Source organism: Rhododendron vialii, chromosome 5a (genome assembly GCF_030253575.1).
Source record: "Rhododendron vialii isolate Sample 1 chromosome 5a, ASM3025357v1".
Lineage (NCBI taxonomy): Eukaryota > Viridiplantae > Streptophyta > Magnoliopsida > Ericales > Ericaceae > Rhododendron > Rhododendron vialii.
In genome coordinates, this window is record NC_080561.1 from 36897903 (window position 1) to 36916046 (window position 18144).

The following is an 18144-nucleotide window of genomic DNA, read 5'->3' on the forward strand; positions in this document are numbered from 1 at the left end:
TGAACAGACTTTGAATGTTTGCAAATGTTAAATACATGGTGCCGATAATTATAGATGTTTAACTAAATGTTAATTAAGTCCCTAGAAAGAAATATATGTATATATATAATGAATGCATTTATTTACTTAAATATATATAGACAGTATAAAACCTAATCTATCTATGTTGGTATAAAAATGAACTTATCAACAGTTAAGAAGAAGAAGTATAACAAGGATCTAATTTTAGGAGTTATGCTTATTAATAATACATGCACCTTAGAAACTATACTAGAGAAAATAAAAGAGGGTAAGATGACATTACAAGTGACTACGAAAGGATCACCTTATAAGTTATAAAATAGTAGAATGATTAGAAACTTTTTAGCATTGTAGTTTAACTTATAAAATAAGAAATCCTGTAACTTGTTGTAAACCAAGTTATAAAAATAATATAAACGAATGCTGCCGATCTATTTAAAACTTTCAAATTTCCTTTTAACTCTTACTTAAAGTGATACTAATATTAGTTAAGTTAATGAAACTACACTTAAACCCCTACTAAAGTTTTCATATACATAGGTCACATAAAGTTATCAATCACTGAACCCTAGGAGAATATCGAATTTCTAAAATACTCTAATGCTTACAACATGACTCTATAAACCGCAAATTAAAAACATAATCAAAGAACATAATTGTTCAATAAAAATATAAGTAACTCCCAAGCCATCGACCTAATCCGAATCCCTTATGTGTTTAATTATTTGCACCTATCAAATTGTTATATTGTTGTCTCATTGAAATGTATCATGCTTGAGCTGTTGATTGATTTTATTAAGTTGTACGTGCTAGAATGGATTTAGATTTCTGGGTGGTTACGAGTAGTGACTCACGTATACGTGGTTAAGTAAATGATAAAATGGTAAGTTGTTTGAGGATGTTGGGTGCCGGTAAAGGACCCTGGTATGATAAAGTACCTTTATTTGAGTTGGGGAACGGTAAAGGACCCCGAGTACAGTAAAGTACTTAGAATATGTGGTGGACGGTAAAGGACTCCGGGTACAAGATTTGGGAAACGGTAAAGGATCCTAAATGCGGTACAATACCCAGTATGTGTGTGGAGGACGGTAAAGGACTCCGGGTACAGGATTTGGGATACGATAAAGGATCTTAAATGCGGTACAGTACCCAATGTGTGTGTGAAGGACGGTAAAAGACTTTGGGTATAGTATTTTGGAAAACGGTAAAGGATCTCTGAATACAGTACAGTACTCAGTGTGTAGATTAGGGGTATGGTAAAGTACCTAGTGTGTAGTGTTGGGAGACGGTAAAGGATCCTGACAATGAGATAGTGCGACCCCTAATACTGAGTTGTCATGGTGAGCTATTCCTTTATTATGGTTGTAGGCGAATCCAAACTGAGTACATAATTTAGTTGTATTCGCTTAGAACCCTGGTGCAGGACAGATAAAGGGTGAGTTATTCCATGAGACGGTCAAAGTTGGTGGATGTGGGAGGAAATGATCTTATGGAGAGAATCCTTAGATTTCATGTAAGTCGATGGATAGTAAAGAAAAAGACGATGTGCTGTTAATCTGTACCTTCTGTGTATTATGAATTATTATATTGTTGATCTGTTAATTATAAGGTAAGGAGTTAGTAGGGTTGAGATTATCTACTGAGTTTCAAGACTCATTATTGTCACGACCCGCTATCCCTAGACCCCTTATAAGGGAATCACGGCCCGTGACCGGCCAACAAGACCTTCTTACATAACCAAATGGACTCAGAATAAAGTGCTCTAAATAAAAAAAATTGAACATTTGCGGAAGCGATTAAGAAAACTTCATTTAAATTTGTGGGGTCTATTAATCAAATTAACCATAAACAAGTTTAAGCAAAATGAGCACAACCCATTTGGTCTAGAGCATCCATACATTGATAATTTTCATGATATCATAATTACATTAGCATGAACATCCATAACATACATAACTTATGTACATCACTTTGCAAAAATATATACACCCTTGATCATAAGGAAAACAAGTACAAACACGTCCAAAAATACCAAGTCTTTTTTCTACTTCCATTCTATATGCAAAATTCCATGAAGCCCAAACTTGCACAAAACATTGCACCTATAAGCTATTGTACTTCATCACCTGAAATTGGTAATTAAACCGTCAGCTGAAAGCTCAGTGAGTAAAGCTCATACTCTAATTTGGGTTTTGAATGTTCAACTCACATATAGCACACTAGTTAAGAACATTTAAAAGAAATCCAAAAGATATTTTACATGGCAGCTTAAAGTACTCAAACACATTGACATGGCCAATACTACCAAGCTTACCACATACATGACACATATCGGGATCCCGGCCGATTATTGGTACCCATCGGCAAGGGCACATACATGGATATTATGGAACCCTCCAGGAAGGGCACATACTGGATATTATAGAACCCTCCAGAAGGGCACATAATGCTAGTTATTATGGAACCCACTAGCGAGCACATACGGTATAAAGCAAAGGCATGGCTTACACACTTCATAGACTAAGGCTCCGTTCCGGAAACCTTCTTAAAAAATAAGTACTTATTTTGCCACTTCTAATTTAAAAATAAGAAGGGGCATTCTACAAAATCCTTCTTAAAAAGTTCATTTCACATTTTCAAACTCAAAAATAATATAAATGAAAAAAAAATTCAATTTTTTTTGCACCGTATTAAAGATCTCAATGAGATATATCAAATAAGATCCATAGTAGTAGGAAAATTATTTGCGTAAACACATGATTTTTGAGCTTGAAATTGCCTCATACAAAAAAAAAGACTGTTGCTATGATAATGGGCGCCGGCGGAGGGAAATCATACCGGCGGCCGCGCCGGGCCGTCTCCGGCCACCGAACGGCTGATCTGAGCCGTCCAAAAATTCTAAAAAAAAAAACCAAGGGGGCTCACGCGGGAATCAACGGCATCCGAGGTGTGTAGGGTGTTTGATCCGAGCACCCCTTTTCCGTGTATATATGATGATAGAATTTTTGGACGGCTTGGATCGGCCGTCCGGTGGCCAGAGACGGCCCGGCGCGACCGCCGATACGATTTCCCTCCTGCCGCCCATTGGTACCTATATAAATTCTACCAAAATAATTACTATCCTTCTTATTTTCCGGAACAACCCTTCTTATTCAACAAAAAATAAGTTCTTTTTTTGTTTCTGGAACCCAGCCTAAGACTTATAACATACATGGACTTGTAACATCTTAGAAAGCACATTGAAAACCATTCCACATTATAACATAACGCTCAAATCACGTAAACATATTACTTCATAGCATTGGAAAACCAAACCACACTTCATAGAAAAAGAAGTTCATAAAATTTTCCATTTCAAAGTATGAGGTTACTTACATTCCTTTGTACTTCAAGTAAACATCAACTTGTATCTCTTATATCCTTCTCTTGTTCACCAAATCCTACATATTGTATATGAACATTCATCATTTACACAAAAAGCTCATAAAATGATGCACATGCATGATTCCCAAAAAATGATAAGTTAACCATGACATGCTCCAACAAGTCTTGAGGATAAACACAAACACAAATACACAATGAGCTAGGTCTCGAAAATTTTAACGCATAAAGGGGACTTATATTCACATGGTATCAAATTTTCTTGAGGATTTACGTGGCCAAGAACTTCTCTTAAAAATTAGAAGAATAAGTAACAAAACTGTAGGATTCAGCACAATCCAAAACAGAACGCAGCTTAGTAAACGAATTGTTTAAAATTATTCTCTTTGAGTTTTACTCTAATTTTTGGACACAATACACTAGACACATATGGGTACCTCACATAAAATATCAGAAAATAACGTGATGCGAAACTAGGACACACACACCAAAAAACGAAAGCCAAAACAGAGATTCAACAGTAGTAGTAAAACAGAGTGCAGTCTAGTGCGAGATTTTTCTAGACTTTGTTTTAAGGAATATTAATCCCAATGTTTACACAACATTTTAGACTCATAGAGGAACATCCCATAAAAATTTCGTAATTTTTTGAAGATGATTTATTAGGTCTAAAAATTCGTGGCTTAAGGTACAGATTTCAGTAAATTTCTGGACAGATTTCTTTTCAAACTCACTACAAGAAAATTTACCTCTTTTAGGTTTAAACCATGGATTGAGAGAGCTTCAAACACTTTTGTGAGAGATGGATTTAAGATTGAATCTTGCTCCAAGAACTTGATTGAACCCTAGAATCAAAACCCTAGAAGAAGAAGATGGGGGAACTTCTTGATTTTTTTCTTGAGAGGAGTGAGAGACATAGGATGTTGGAAGGAATGAGAGGGTGGGGGCTCTTATTATTTTCTTCCTTCTACGTCTGGAATTGTCTAGAAAAGGGGTGATCTAATTATCTAATGAACCCTCACAAAACATTCTCTTCAAATAAGTACCCAATAATATTTTCACATTAACCCATAACCTTATTTTATGAATCTCTATGTTTTGTCTTAGAAAATTTAACTCATAACACATAAATCATATACATGGCATATAATTTAAACATAATTCGCTTGTGTCTCATAGCACATAAATGACACGTAAGCACTTAAAACCACATAATTTAATAGCTATGATTAACTTATACTTAAACAAGCATGATTAGCATAATTAAACACCTTGGGTGTCACAATTATAGTGCCGTTGGGCTGAAATTTTATGTCAGGTAATCAAGAGATCGAAAAGTAGAATCCCCTGCAAGACTATCCGTACCAGAGTGAAGACCTTCCAGCTGAGGAAGAGGAGTTTGTTGAGTCTTGAAGGCCATACCCTTAGAAGCTCTGTTAATTTGATGTACTTTTATTTAAATTTTTATAAGTGTTATCACATTTGTCAAACTCTATTTCATTTTGTTGGTTTGTAAGACAATTAAGTAGGTTTGAATTTGGTATTTAAGGTTTTCGCTGCTAAACTCTGTTTAATAAAATTTCATTTCTTATATATCAGTTTTATGAATTATTAAATCAGTTAAAAATGATTTAATTAATGTGTCCGAAAATCGGGGCGTTACAAGAAATCCAAAATTGCTTGTAAGAAGAGAGCCCAACCTCATAGCCTTCGTCTTTACTCCATGAACTTGGCTTAAATTTTCGAGCCATGAAGAACTGAGCTCAACCGTGGGAATTATCTCTCGAGCCAACTCCGAGCCCAATTTTCGTAGCTCATTTCGAGCCCCACCTGGCCTCATATTTGGCAAGCTGAGCTTGAACACTTGCAAAACTCGGTTCGGCTCGTTTGCAACCTTAAGTGAAGGGAAACGTGGCACATTAAGTCTAAATTGTCGTACATGTCCCAAACAATTCAATAATTACTTACCAAAAAAAAAAAAATTTCATTAATTACCCACAATTGGATATTCTTTCATACCAGAGTTGTTTGTCCGAGATGCAAAAGACTCTTACCTTTCAGAGTTTCATCTGAAAATTCACACTTGTGAGATACTCCCTCCGTCCCACTTTGTTCCGTCTGTTTTCTTTTTTGGATGTCCTAAAAAATTGTCTATATCTTACAATCTATAATATTTTATATATTCAATATAGATCTTGTTTGATAGATCTCAATTTATTTTATTAAACAAAGTTTTCGAAATCATAAAAAACATAATAGATTGTGAGATATAGACAATTTTTTGAGATGTTCCAAAAAGGAAACAGGCGGAACAAAGTGGGACGGAGGGAGTAATTCCAGTAAACAGTTCCGTTTTATACTTTGAAATTATTCTTTAATTAAAATCGTGAAATGTGCCATGACCCACAAAAAGCTCTGAATTGGGCTACAACCTGGGGTCTTTAACCACTTTTTAAAGGCTAGGCCTGTTATAAAGACATCTTGGGCCTCTGGGCTAATGGTCAAGGTCTTGCTTTGGCCCATCGTTTCAACCAACCATGTTTTGCTTTTAAAATAATTCACTAAACATTCCATCATTTTTTTTTATCCAAAACAATAACAGATAATATTATTAATCTCAATTAAAATACATTATGTAGAAGACTCGTCTCTAGTCAAGGAACCAAGCAACCATGATGGTGGAGACTTAGCTTGATAGCTATATCTCAAACTAGAAAAACTTTTTCCCTGCCAAAAATACACACTTCACCATAAGTTTTGATTGAAATCCAATAAAAAAAGTAAAAAGTAAAAAGAAATCAGAAAAAAATCCCATAACATTACAAACCATCGATCCTAATCCATCACTGATAGAACCACTATGACCACAACCACAAATCAAGAATCTCTGACGACCTCGAGATATTCTAACTAGAACCACAACTGTGAATTGGCCCATCGGCGATCAAGCGTTGGCGACGATGGAGGAGAGCGGCGGCGGAGGGATCGGTGATGAAGGGAAGCCGAGAGAAAAGAAAAGAGGAGTTAACCCAAAGAAACTCTCACATCTAAAATCGAGAGAGAAAACCCTCACTGAAAAGGATGAGTTATTGAAAGAGAAAAAACCATTACTGTGGATGAAGAAAAACATAACAATAAAGTATAAAGCCCTTTCCTTCCACTGCCGTATAAGAGCGGTGAAACCCGAGGACAAGGGAGGGGAAGGAAGTACAGCCATTCCAATTAATATGCACGCAAAATCTCAGAACAAATGACTCACAAACCATGTTATACGTATCTAATTCAAGCCGGTCACCTACCATTTGTCATTTGCCTTGTTCTCACCATTAACTTCACGAAACCATCAACCTTCGTCCTGGTGATCAAATTCTCGGACTTAGGAATTTGCTTTCTTCTAAAGATTTTTAAGTTTGAAACTTCTCGGATTTTACCAATTAAGTATCAATTCTTTTGAAACCAATCTATACAGCACAGAGCTTTTGTTTCAGGTTTAATTGGGGCGAAAAGGCAGTGAGATTGATTTTCCAAAATAGTCGAAGTGCGCACAAACTAACCTGAACACCTAATCGATAAAAAAAAAAAAAACTTTGTGCAATAATAGTAGTACTAGAAAACAACACCATAAAAACAAATTAAACAGAGAACTCCAAAGAAGCAAAGCCTCGGAACAGCGACTCTCAAGTCCTTTCTGCTTTCTTCGTCAATGCTTTGTTTGGCTTTATCTCATGATAGAAAAAAAAAAAAAAAAAAAACTTTAGCAATTCAACCCGCCCGCCCCGCCCGGGAGGGTTTTTGATAGTACTTCGGAGTATATGTTTCGGCTATCGAGTTTGGGGAGGGGGAAGGAATTTAAGAAAACCAATTGCGTTCGGGTCGGGCCGGGCCGGGTCGGATTGGGTTTGGACAGAAATTATCTCGCCCCGATATCCGTCCCGAAAATAGTTTATGAAAAAAATGTATTTGGAAAGGTATTCTCCCAAACAAGTAAAGCATTTACAACAAAAAAAAAAAAGTAAAGCATTTACGACGGGGAGCGGGGGGTTGCTGTCCCCTAATTCGGGGTCCACTCCGGTCTCGTTCCGATGATCGGAAGCGTTTACTTTGTAGAGCTTGTCGAGCAGAACAACTATGCAAAAAATCAGCTTAATTGGATATCATTAAGTGTTTGATCGGAGCTCATATAACTCTCGGTCCATGGGTTACAGTGGATTTGATCCAGTATTTTGGATCCATTCTTTTCAAGATAAAAAGGTTCCGATCAGGCACTTAATGATATCCAATTAAGTTGATTTTTTCCATAGTTGTTCTGCTCGACAAGCTCTACAAAGCGAACGCTTCTGATCATTGGAGTGGACCCCGAATTCGGAAACAGCAGCATGCTGCTGCCCCCAGGAGGGCAGCAGCCCCCCGCCCCTTTACGACGACACCCCCAATTAATGGCGCCTAGTGGTGGAGCTTTGCCACGTGTACACCACGTGTCACGATCCGATAGCGTCAATTGGCCACGCAACCAACCTAGGCCGTCACGCTTGCCAACATCGCATGTTTTTTCTTCATTTTCTTCTTGATTTTTCCTCCATTTTTACCATTTTTGTTATGTTGCAAGATGAAATTTAAAATTCTGAAGAAATTGATTTCAGCATTACACTTTTAGCCATTAACACTTCAGTTTTTTTTTGTCTTTTTTTCCTATTTGAAATTACAACAATACCATTTAAACTGGATGAACGCTAACAAAATAAAAGGTAATTTGATAATTTTACATTAGAATAAAGATAAAAAAAAATAGAGTGCCAATGGCTAACGTAGAGTGCCAAAATCTTCCAATTTAAATTCCCAGGAAATTTAGTATAAGAAAAACAGCCGAAATTCTTGAAAGAGTACTCATGCTAATCAGTGTTCTTGGAATAGACTACTTTTAACTCCAAACTCATTCAACGTTCCTAATATCATGTCGTATTTTCATTTGAATCAGGTTAATTTACACGCTCCATAATTGCACAAAGAAATTCAAACTAAATTTCAGTTAAAGGCGGAGCACGTGCCTTTGTTTTAGTGATAGAAATATTCGCGACGAAAAAACCTCGTGTTGCGAAAAGTGCAGTATTTCATCAATATTCATAACAGTTCACCTGAAGATAAATTTTAAGAATGAGACACAACAATTTTCGTTAATTGTGTGGGCAAATAGTAAATACGATTTGGCGTCATTCCGCGGCATTTTCATAGGATAACTTGTTTTTTTAACAAATATTGAGCAATCATATTTTCCCATGATACACGACGTTATATAACAGGTTCTGTTTCGGTAAGAGAAATTTGAAATTTATTTTTTGAATTAAAGGTGATATATTGTGAGAGAATGATATGTCTCGTAAATCTAAAAATAAGTACTTAAAAAATAAGAATCTTGACGGAACGGACAAATGAATAACCCAAATACTATGTGTTGCGGTCATACGCTTGCCGGAAGGACCCTACACACTTGCATCACCATGCTCTTAGAATTAATATACATCATAATTCCTTGGATTAACATTAATGATACACACTAGAGGTGGCGAATGAGCGGATCTAGGAAGGTTGAAATGGGTCGCAAGTCAAATATGGGCGGGTTGAATACTGGTCAAATAATAAACAAAATAATAAACAAGTTAAAATGGGTTGGGTCAAATATGAGTCAAGCCAAACCCGCCCGACCCCACCCGTTTTCCTCCCCCATACAAAAATAAGAATAACTTATCACCCCATCTAAAATAATACTAATAACTTGCCATAAAATAGAAAGAAACTACCCTTTAGTCTAATTTAGAGATCTCTAATCTAAGCTTCAAATGTGGAAATGAAGTATTTTTTTTAAAAATCTTTGTGACAATTTGACATGCTAGAATCTGACATATTTAAAATACCAACTCAAATCAATACGAGAAACTCCTTATTTAAACACGTTTTCATATCAAGCTTAACATGAAAGTAGAGATGTCAAATGCATGACATTTTAAGAATTGACATCTCGATTGGATTTGACTCAAATGTCAATTCATATACTTCACTTGGCATGTCATGTCCAATTTGGAATAGAGGGCCCAGTAGTGCAGTGGTGTAAGGCGTGATCCAAGCAATCCATTTATAATTAATCAACAGTCCAGATTTCTACAGATCATTGGAGCAATCTATATATTATACGTCGAGATAAAATCTAAACCGTCGCTAAGTTAGATGGAAGGCTCTGACATCAGTACATCACTGTAGTACTGTAGGACCACGGGTGCGAAAGAAGCCAATCAAATCCCCAATCACAGGTGGAACTAGTCGCGGTCGTGGGTGTCTTTTTTGGAAGAATCCAACAGCATCTTGTGAATTCTTTGCGTCGTCTCCATTTCACTCTCTCTCCCCTCTTTGTCTCTTGCGTACGCCTGGAAGAACTCCTTGTTCTCTTTCTCTAGCTCTTTCCACACTGTACAACGTATAGCAAACACACACATATAGAGCATATATAATTAACAAAGTCCACTATAGCCTTCATACCCTCTATAAGCCTTTCGAGCATCCGCAATGGGTTTAGTAACTAGTATGTAAATTGTGCGTTTTAAGACTTAACAAACAAAAGTGTATATTTTTTTCACAGTACTTGTGTGTTAGAATAGGCTAAATCTAATAGTATGCTAGCGTATGTGTCAAGTTTGGCAAAAAAGCTAACAAACAATAAGTGGGTCCTATCATAAATTCATACTCAACTATAAAACATAAATGTCCACTAATTTTTTTTTTGAAAACTTACCGTTGCTTGTATTACTATTGCTTCTTCTTTTCTTTTTTTTTTTATATCTGTTTTTCGATATATGAGTTGAACACCAAAGGGCTAAAATCCATCCCTTCCATCAATGGATCCCACTCACCTGAATAATTTCGACCACTTTGATTCCCAGCCATATGAACTAATTAAACTCATCTTGTAACTTTGTTCCATGCCACCATTTTCCTTCTGTATCATCTAAAATCCCTTCTCATCAATCTTCCAGTAGTGATTTACAAGTGGCAATGTTTAATCTCCACTACCTTGTGTTTAGCCGTTGTTTTTGGCATTATTTTAAAGAGTTAATATCAAAAAATAACACACTCCTAACTAACCCATTGAGATACTCATATATATACTAACACATTCTTAAGTTAACAATGTCTAACACACACTTGTGAGACCCATTTTTTTATCCTAACACATATCTTAACAAACATTTTGACACAAATATAACACACCCATTGCGGATGCTCTAACGAAGATACCACACACACGTGGTACTTCGTCGGTATCTGGACCGTCTAAACGTGTTTTGGACGGTTCGGATTTTAGAGAGAGAAAAAGAGGAGAGAGAGTGGTGGGGTGAGAGGAGAGAGAGGGTGGCCGTCCAAAACATGTTTGGATAGCCGACGGGTACCGCCACGTGGTAACCGCTTGGCACCCAAAAACTAGTTATATATATCTTTAAATTGATAATGAATTTTATATTCAATATGGATCTTATTTAATAGATCTTTATTAGTTATATAACATATATAATGTTTTAAAAATCACGTAAAACATTATAATGTTTTACGATATAATCAATTGAAAAGTGACACGAACTCCCAAAAAAAAACTATTAAATTGGGACGAAAGGAGTATATGAGATGGGTCATGCCGAACCTGTCAAGTTTGGGTTTTAAGGAAGATTTTTTAGAGTAATGAGTGAAAAGAGATAGAAAGAGAAAAATTATTGGAGAACATGCCCAGGAATTCTGAGACCCCAAAAGGAATAAGGTCTGAAAAATTATTGGAGACCGTGCCCAAAAACTTTGAGACCCCAAAATGAACAAGCTCGCTGTGTCTAAAAGATATATATAGATGTTACATATTGACTATGAGAGACAAATGTGGCCGGGGGTTGTGAAGCCAATTCTTGCTCAAACAAAAAGCCAACTAACCTGTGGAAGTGATAACTGGCATGATATTAGCATGTTTGGAGAGAGCATCCATGCACTCTTCTCTGCTCATGTTGAATAATATGCACTCTTCTATAAGGTGCTGCACCTGCACCATATACAATCACACCCCCCCTGATCACTAAAACAGCCATCACAAATAGTAACCAAAAAAAAAAAAAACCATAACAATGACTGATCAGATCAGCTCTAGTCCAAGAAGTCATGAAAGGAGGCCTTAAGTGTCTATAGGGGAAGGTCTTGGGTTCGAGTTAATAGAAGTGACATCGATCAATTGCAGTCGTAGTCGTAACTTATTAACCAACAACATGCCGATGCTGACATGACGCTGGGACGAAAAAAAAAAAACTAGAAACATAAAAGTTACCGGCCGATAAAAAAACCGAAGAACAAAAACAGATGTAAACTGAAGAACAAAAACAGATGTAAGTTACCATGCGGATATATGAAGCAGAAGATTCTCCCATGTTGTCTCTGAGAATTCAAACTCCGAAAATGTCTCTATATCTTGGTTTTAGAATTGGTAAAGAAGATCAAGAGGAGAGAGAGAGAGAGAGAGAAGAGGGCAGATCATGAGAGGAAACAACTAGTACAGCAAAAAGCAAATGGCTCATGTATATCATACTATGAGTCATGACTATGTTTCAAGATGGGTAGGTCGAGATATATACTATTACTATATAGTAAGAGGGAGGGTGATCCTCTCCGGTTCAAGGAAAAAAGTTTTGACTTCTTATTGAGGGGAATGATTTTGTCACTCCTCAAATTGTTAACAGCACTCCCTTAATGGCAAAATCAATTCATCATTTAAACGTTGCAAAAAAATTAAAAAATTATTTTCGTAAATATATTATTTTTAAGTTTGAAAATTACAAATAAGTAATTATTTTTTAAGAACCTTTAACGAAACATGCTGATTTTTTAAATTAAAAGTGATGTATTATGAGAGAATAATCTGTCTCGTAAAACGAGAAATAAGTGCTTAAAACAATTGTCTACCTCACCGCTTCGAAGAATAGTGGCTCTCTAGTTTTGCACGCTTACGGTGAGACCTTAGCGGAACGGGGCGTAATGTTTGTTTGGGATACTTAAAATCTCTGTACACGGTTCCTAATAAATTTTTCTATCTATTTATCTTTATTTATTACACTTTAAAACCTTTCTCAAAACCCAAATTGAACAAGTCGTTGACCTGAGCATATTACGATTGGACCGGACTAGATTTTTTATCCAACCGGAGAGGATCCTTCCATTATTAAATGTACGATAATTAGTCCCATATTAGTTGTACTTTACGAATAAAAGGGTGGTAATGGGGTGATGTCACGGTGGTGGGTGGGGTCCCAGAATCCCACGTGGGAGAATGAATCTGATTGGTCAGAATGGGATGAGAAGAAGATTTTCAAATCAGATGGCGTTCCTTGTTGGAACGTGGCCCCTGCGCCACCCTCCACGTGACACTGTCTACCTCTTATATTTACATAATCCTTCAAAATTTACGGGTAATCGGAACCGTTCATTTTTTAGAGTTCGTCGAAAACATTGACTATGCCAAAAGTCAAGTTGATCGGATATCGTTTGATATGACATCGAAATACATTTATTTTCAGATAATTGTGTCAAATGGGTTACAATCCAGTGTTACGCAATTTTTTCCTTACAAAACTTTATGCATTTAAAAATCATATCAAACGATATCCGATCAACGTGATTTTTGGTGTGGTCTGTGTTCTCAACGAGCTCTAAAAAGTGAACGGTTTGGATCTTTTTTTGGGCCCAAAAAAGGCCCGCAAATGATCCAAAACCGGACCGGTCTGGCTCTGGTCGAAAGAAAACTGGACACCTTGCCCGAAATTAACATTGGCTCTCGTTCTCAATTCTTTCTTTGTACTCGAGCAGTCAATAAGCGTACTTTGTGATTTTTAGTTGCTTAGGTGGTTTGGAAATCGATTTCCATTACGAATTGTGGTTTGGAAAGACAATTTTTATCTCAGGCTCATGCTCTCGTTCTCACTCGCGCATCTGACTCGGGACTCCATTAATTTTTTTTTAATGGTTGGGCTGGACCATCCTCCCAAAGAAAAGACACAAAAAGGATGCAAATATGAGCCCACTATCCTGATGGAGCCCACTAGTGAAAAGGGGTGTGATTTTCGAAATTTGGGGGTTGTTGCGAGAATCAATTCAGGGTTGATTTTCGCACTCTCTCGAATTGTTAGACTTTTGAAAAGGGGGGGTGCCGCTAATAATTTTTGGGAGTATGAAAATCATTTTTCAAAAGAAAACAATAGAGAAAACAGAAAAGATACCGAAAGTAACGGCTCCGTTTCCCAGAATATATCTATATGTAAATTTCTAGTAGGAGTGTAAATGAGCTGAGCCGAATTTTGTAATGTTGAGCTCCGCTCTTTTACTATAGGGAAATTATATGAACCTAAAACTTGAGCTGCTCGCGAGCAATTCGGTTCTTTTGGGGCCATAATTTATACACACGTATCTATGTATAAATACATATTTGATTTTCAAGTGTTTGCTAAAATCCACCAAAAAAAAAAAAAGTGTTTTCTAAAATTGCCTTTTGATTTTACGGAGATGATTTCTTGCGTTAAGTTGCAAAGCAGGACATAATACGCTGGTGGCAATGGTAATGGTGGTGGTGGAGTCGGCGACGATAGTAGTGGTTGTGTGGCAGTTTCTCATCAGTAGTTAAAAGAACTACCAATACCACTATCAATGTGCTATTGCCAATAGTTTTTAACTACCAATGAGATACTGTCACATAGGAATGTTGTTGTACTTTTCGCACTTCTCTCACTTTTTCACAAAATTCTTATTTGGAGAAAGTTTTAGTAATTAAAACACAATAATAATTTGCACAAAATCGGGACTTGTGTTATTGAGAAATTCAAAAATAGCAATTCGAAAATGAGACTTGTGTTATTGAGAAATTCAAAAAATAGCAATTCACCTAATCGCCAATGAAGCAGTGCCATATAGGACTTTTTGTCAAGCTGGACGCATTCCTTTTCTCCTCATAGGTTGCTTTCCACAACAGCTAGGCATATGTAGTGTTAAAAGCTCAGGTCGTAAACACGAGCCAAAGTTCACAAAGTTCACAGTGCTCAGAAATAATGATTGATCCTTACTATTCCTTAGTCACCTCGGGCTTTGGTTTGTGAAGCGAAGTCTCACATCTTTTGGGTGCCAAAGTAATATGAAGAATATAAACGTGAGGGCACCCTCACTTCAATAGCTAGCTTTTGAAGTTGCGTTCTACCTAAGACTGTGTAATATGGTATCAGAGCCTGGTATGCCAAGAATGAGTGAGGTGCATGTCCCTAGCCTGCACGCGGCAGATGCTGCCGAGTGAGCACGCTGGGTTTGAGAGAGGGTGTGAAGCGAAGTCTCACATCGCTTAGGTACCAAAGTAATATGAAGAATATATAAGCGCAAGGGTACCCTCACTTTAATAGCTAGCTTTTGGGGTTGAGTTCTATCAAATACCGTGTAATAGAGTTTTGGGTGGTTATTTTTCCCTTCTAGTTCCTGGCGGCATACGATTGTCGGAGTTCTTTTTTGCTCGGCTTGATGGCCCGTACTTTAAATCCTTTTAATCTTTGTAACCTAATTCCAAAGATTAATAAATTTTGCTTTGCAGTTAAAAAAAAGAAGAAGAAAGTTCAGGTCGGAATCCCCCAAGTGAAAAGATATCTCGACTCAACTACTCTAGTCGAAATTACTAGTAGAACAGAGTCGTCTATTTTCAACACGAAACCTGTACATGACACGACCCAACTAAATGACTAATCAGAATGCTAAACAGCTGGTTACAACACTCCGAAATCGAAATCGACACTATTGACCCTGTTTATCATTCCCGTCGCCATCCGCTAACATGAATCTCAAATAAACACGAACTATATATGTTCATCTGCTATACATGTTCTTCGCGTGCGCGCATCTGTTAAATGCTTTTTTATATGTAAAGCATGGCGGACGTATCGTATTTGAGTTGAGACAATGCAATCTGTCACATGAGGGTCAGCTCAGAAACCATATTCTCTGCAACATATGTGCAGCTATTGTTGAGTTTCGATCACTAGAAATTCTTCCTCCCTCAATAAACATTAAAATAAAGGTACTTCATCCGTCCCAATTTATTTGTCCAATTTCGAAAATTTAATTTTTTTAGACAACACAATGATTACACTTAAAAATATACAACTTTCCATATTTACCCCTTTTTTTTTTTAAAGTTACTCTATTCCACTAAAGAAAGGAAAAAAAGAGAGAGGAAATTTTGGTTAAATTAAAAGTCAAATAAACAAATATTTTGAAACACTTAAAAGTCAAGAAGTGGACAAACAAATCGAGACAGGAGAAGTATCAAATTTGGTTCTTTTGAACTTAACTTAAATGTGGAAATTATGTTCTTATTTGAATTTTTTTCGCATTTATTAGTTTTATGCCTAATTTTTGTGGGTTATTGATTCGTCCCAACGAGAGGAATCAGAAAAGTAATTTTTTTAAAAATTTTACCCAAGTATTTTGAAAAATAACCAATTTTTAGGGAAAAAACGTCACTTTCTTTTTGCTAAAAAGTGGTTATTTCTTAGTAAAATATTTAGGTAAAAGTAAAAAAAATAAATTTTCTGATTCCTCTCGTCGAGACGAATCACAAAAGTTTAGAGCAAAACTAACAAATGCGAAAAAAAATTTAAATGAGGATAAAACTCCCGGATTTAAGTTCAAAAGAATGCAGAATAATCAAGATTGGCCACTTTCAAAGTTGGATAATTCTACAGGTTCGGCTCAAATGCACATCGATAATGTATTTTTATAGGTGACATGACATTCTAGTATTATTTATTTCTACGACCTGTCCCTCCACGATCCGGGGTGAAAAATAATACCCCTCCAAAATCCTAGGGTGAAAACTAATACCCCTCCTCGATCCGGCATCCAATGGAGCCCTCAAAATTGAATTATTCTATGGGTTCGGCTCAAATGCACATCGATACTGTATTGTTATAGGTGACATGACATTCTAGTATTATTTATTTCTATGACCTGTCCCTTCAGTGGGGTAGTATTACTGATAATATAAGTATTATTGTGGGTGCAATTACAGCTAGAAATGATAATGGCATGGTTTGTTGGTTCTTCACATGGACAAATAGGAGAGTATTAGAAAGGCAACATTTTCTCTCTGACATTTTACTAATCAGTTTTCCTTGGATTCCCCTAGTGCTAATTGATTTGACAAACCAAGGCTTCCTGTTTCCCAAATACAGTACATGTAAGTTTAACCCAGGCGTGGTGGTCGGGAGGAGTTTGCTTCCCTCAAGCTTTCAAATTCGATTTCCCTTACCAGCAACTCTTGAGGCAATATCACCCCCACTTGCAAGCGTCTAAAATGGTTGTGAGAGGGGTGTAAGGATTAGTTTGCGGTACGCGCATAAGCTGGTCTGAGAAAACATGTAGTCGTACTACTTAAAAGAAACATGTGAAAAGCAGTACATATCCATGAGAGATTAGTTTCTTGCACAGAACCACAACCCGTTACTCAAATTTCAACTGGATCTACCATTACTGCGTATTATTAGCACATGAGAAGGGGACGAAATTGAATACCACTAAATCTAAACAGAGATACAGAAGTGGAAAAAGATGTTTACGTCAATTATTCTCTTGAAATAATCGATATTTGTAATTATCATCCTCAGCCGTCTAAGTGGTGAATTTACTATCACACCCTTTTGGTGGATCATTAGTCTAGTCGTACAATTGCATCTTACCCAACAATATTCCTCAACGACCTTAGTCCAAGCGACATAATTTTTACCATTCAATCGCATAGACGTAATAGACAACAAATTAGGAAACCATGGGGAACTAGAAAAGCTAGCAACAACAGAAGAGGTAGAGCTAGAAGCAGAAGCAAGCAGAGGTTATCGCAATTAAACAACGACCAATTGATCACTGATCACGAGGCATCAACCATCATCAACAACAAAAGGTAACATAAATGAACACCCAAACTGGCAATCCCAACATAGTATACTGAGAGCAACAAATAGCCCACATACAACCGATACCCACCAAACAATCACGCCAAAACCATTTACCAAAAAGAGAGAACCATTACCACCAGGCCAAAATCACCCAAAAATATGAAAAAGAGCCGCGAACAACGTACAAACATGTTGGGATTAGAGACGAACATGGAACGACAATGAAGTGAAGATCATGGAAAGATGATTAGCAATGATCAATCATTCCCCGGAAAAGAACAAGAGCGGAGACCAAGGTTGACTGATAGGGGAAATTGACAAACAGGGTTGATTGAATAAGGTTGTCAAGCAACCAGAGAAATAGACAGGCGACTATCGTGCGACCAGAGGACCACCATCGTAGCCTGGTGGTTGGCAATAGGGTTACGATGGTGTGTTGTCGGCAGCTAGGGTTACGATGGTGTTAGGTGGCAGAAGATGAGGATCCACGGATGGTGATATCCTTGCTCTAATACCATGTTATAAGAGGAAAGGTACAAGTGTTTAGGGTTCATTGGTTCAAACATTACACTAACACCCATGGTGATATACATAGTGTGAGAGTACAAATGATAAAGATGAATATACCCTCCCCCACTAACACTAAAGCATACAACCCTATAACTCCCAACAAAATTGATACATAACCCCTATACGCCCTGTGTGTGAAAGATCGAGGCAGAAAAGTAAACTTTCCTCTGTAAAGGTG

The 18144-nt window shown here is 36.9% G+C and overlaps 1 protein-coding gene and 1 long non-coding RNA gene across 2 annotated transcripts; both read right to left on the minus strand.

Moving 5' to 3' along the window:
• Nucleotides 1–1916: 1916 nt before the first annotated feature.
• LOC131326333 (uncharacterized) lies at nucleotides 1917–4325 on the minus strand. The gene is made up of 3 exons (XR_009199978.1): nucleotides 4152–4325; nucleotides 3397–3461; nucleotides 1917–2147 (listed from the first exon to the last, which is right to left on the minus strand). It is a non-coding gene; the product is annotated as an uncharacterized LOC131326333 (long non-coding RNA).
• Nucleotides 4326–9376: 5051 nt separating this feature from the next.
• Nucleotides 9377–12083, minus strand: LOC131326332 (uncharacterized). Its single transcript, XM_058359081.1, has 3 exons — nucleotides 11817–12083; nucleotides 11365–11470; nucleotides 9377–9859 (listed from the first exon to the last, which is right to left on the minus strand). Exons 1-3 carry the CDS (start codon nucleotides 11847–11849, stop codon nucleotides 9711–9713), a joined length of 288 nt encoding a protein of 95 aa, XP_058215064.1. The 5' UTR covers nucleotides 11850–12083; the 3' UTR covers nucleotides 9377–9710.
• Between the last annotated feature and the right edge of the window lie 6061 nt (nucleotides 12084–18144).

Excerpts from the sequence above, each read along its gene's own strand:
- LOC131326332 (XM_058359081.1), bottom strand. The coding sequence starts at position 11,849 with ATGGGAGAATCTTCTGCTTCATATATCCGCATG. Across the intron at positions 11,471-11,816 it reads CTGCTTCATATATCCGCATG|GTGCAGCACCTTATAGAAGA; the intron begins GTAACTTACATC and ends TATATGGTGCAG. Across the intron at positions 9,860-11,364 it reads GCCAGTTATCACTTCCACAG|TGTGGAAAGAGCTAGAGAAA; the intron begins GTTAGTTGGCTT and ends TACGTTGTACAG.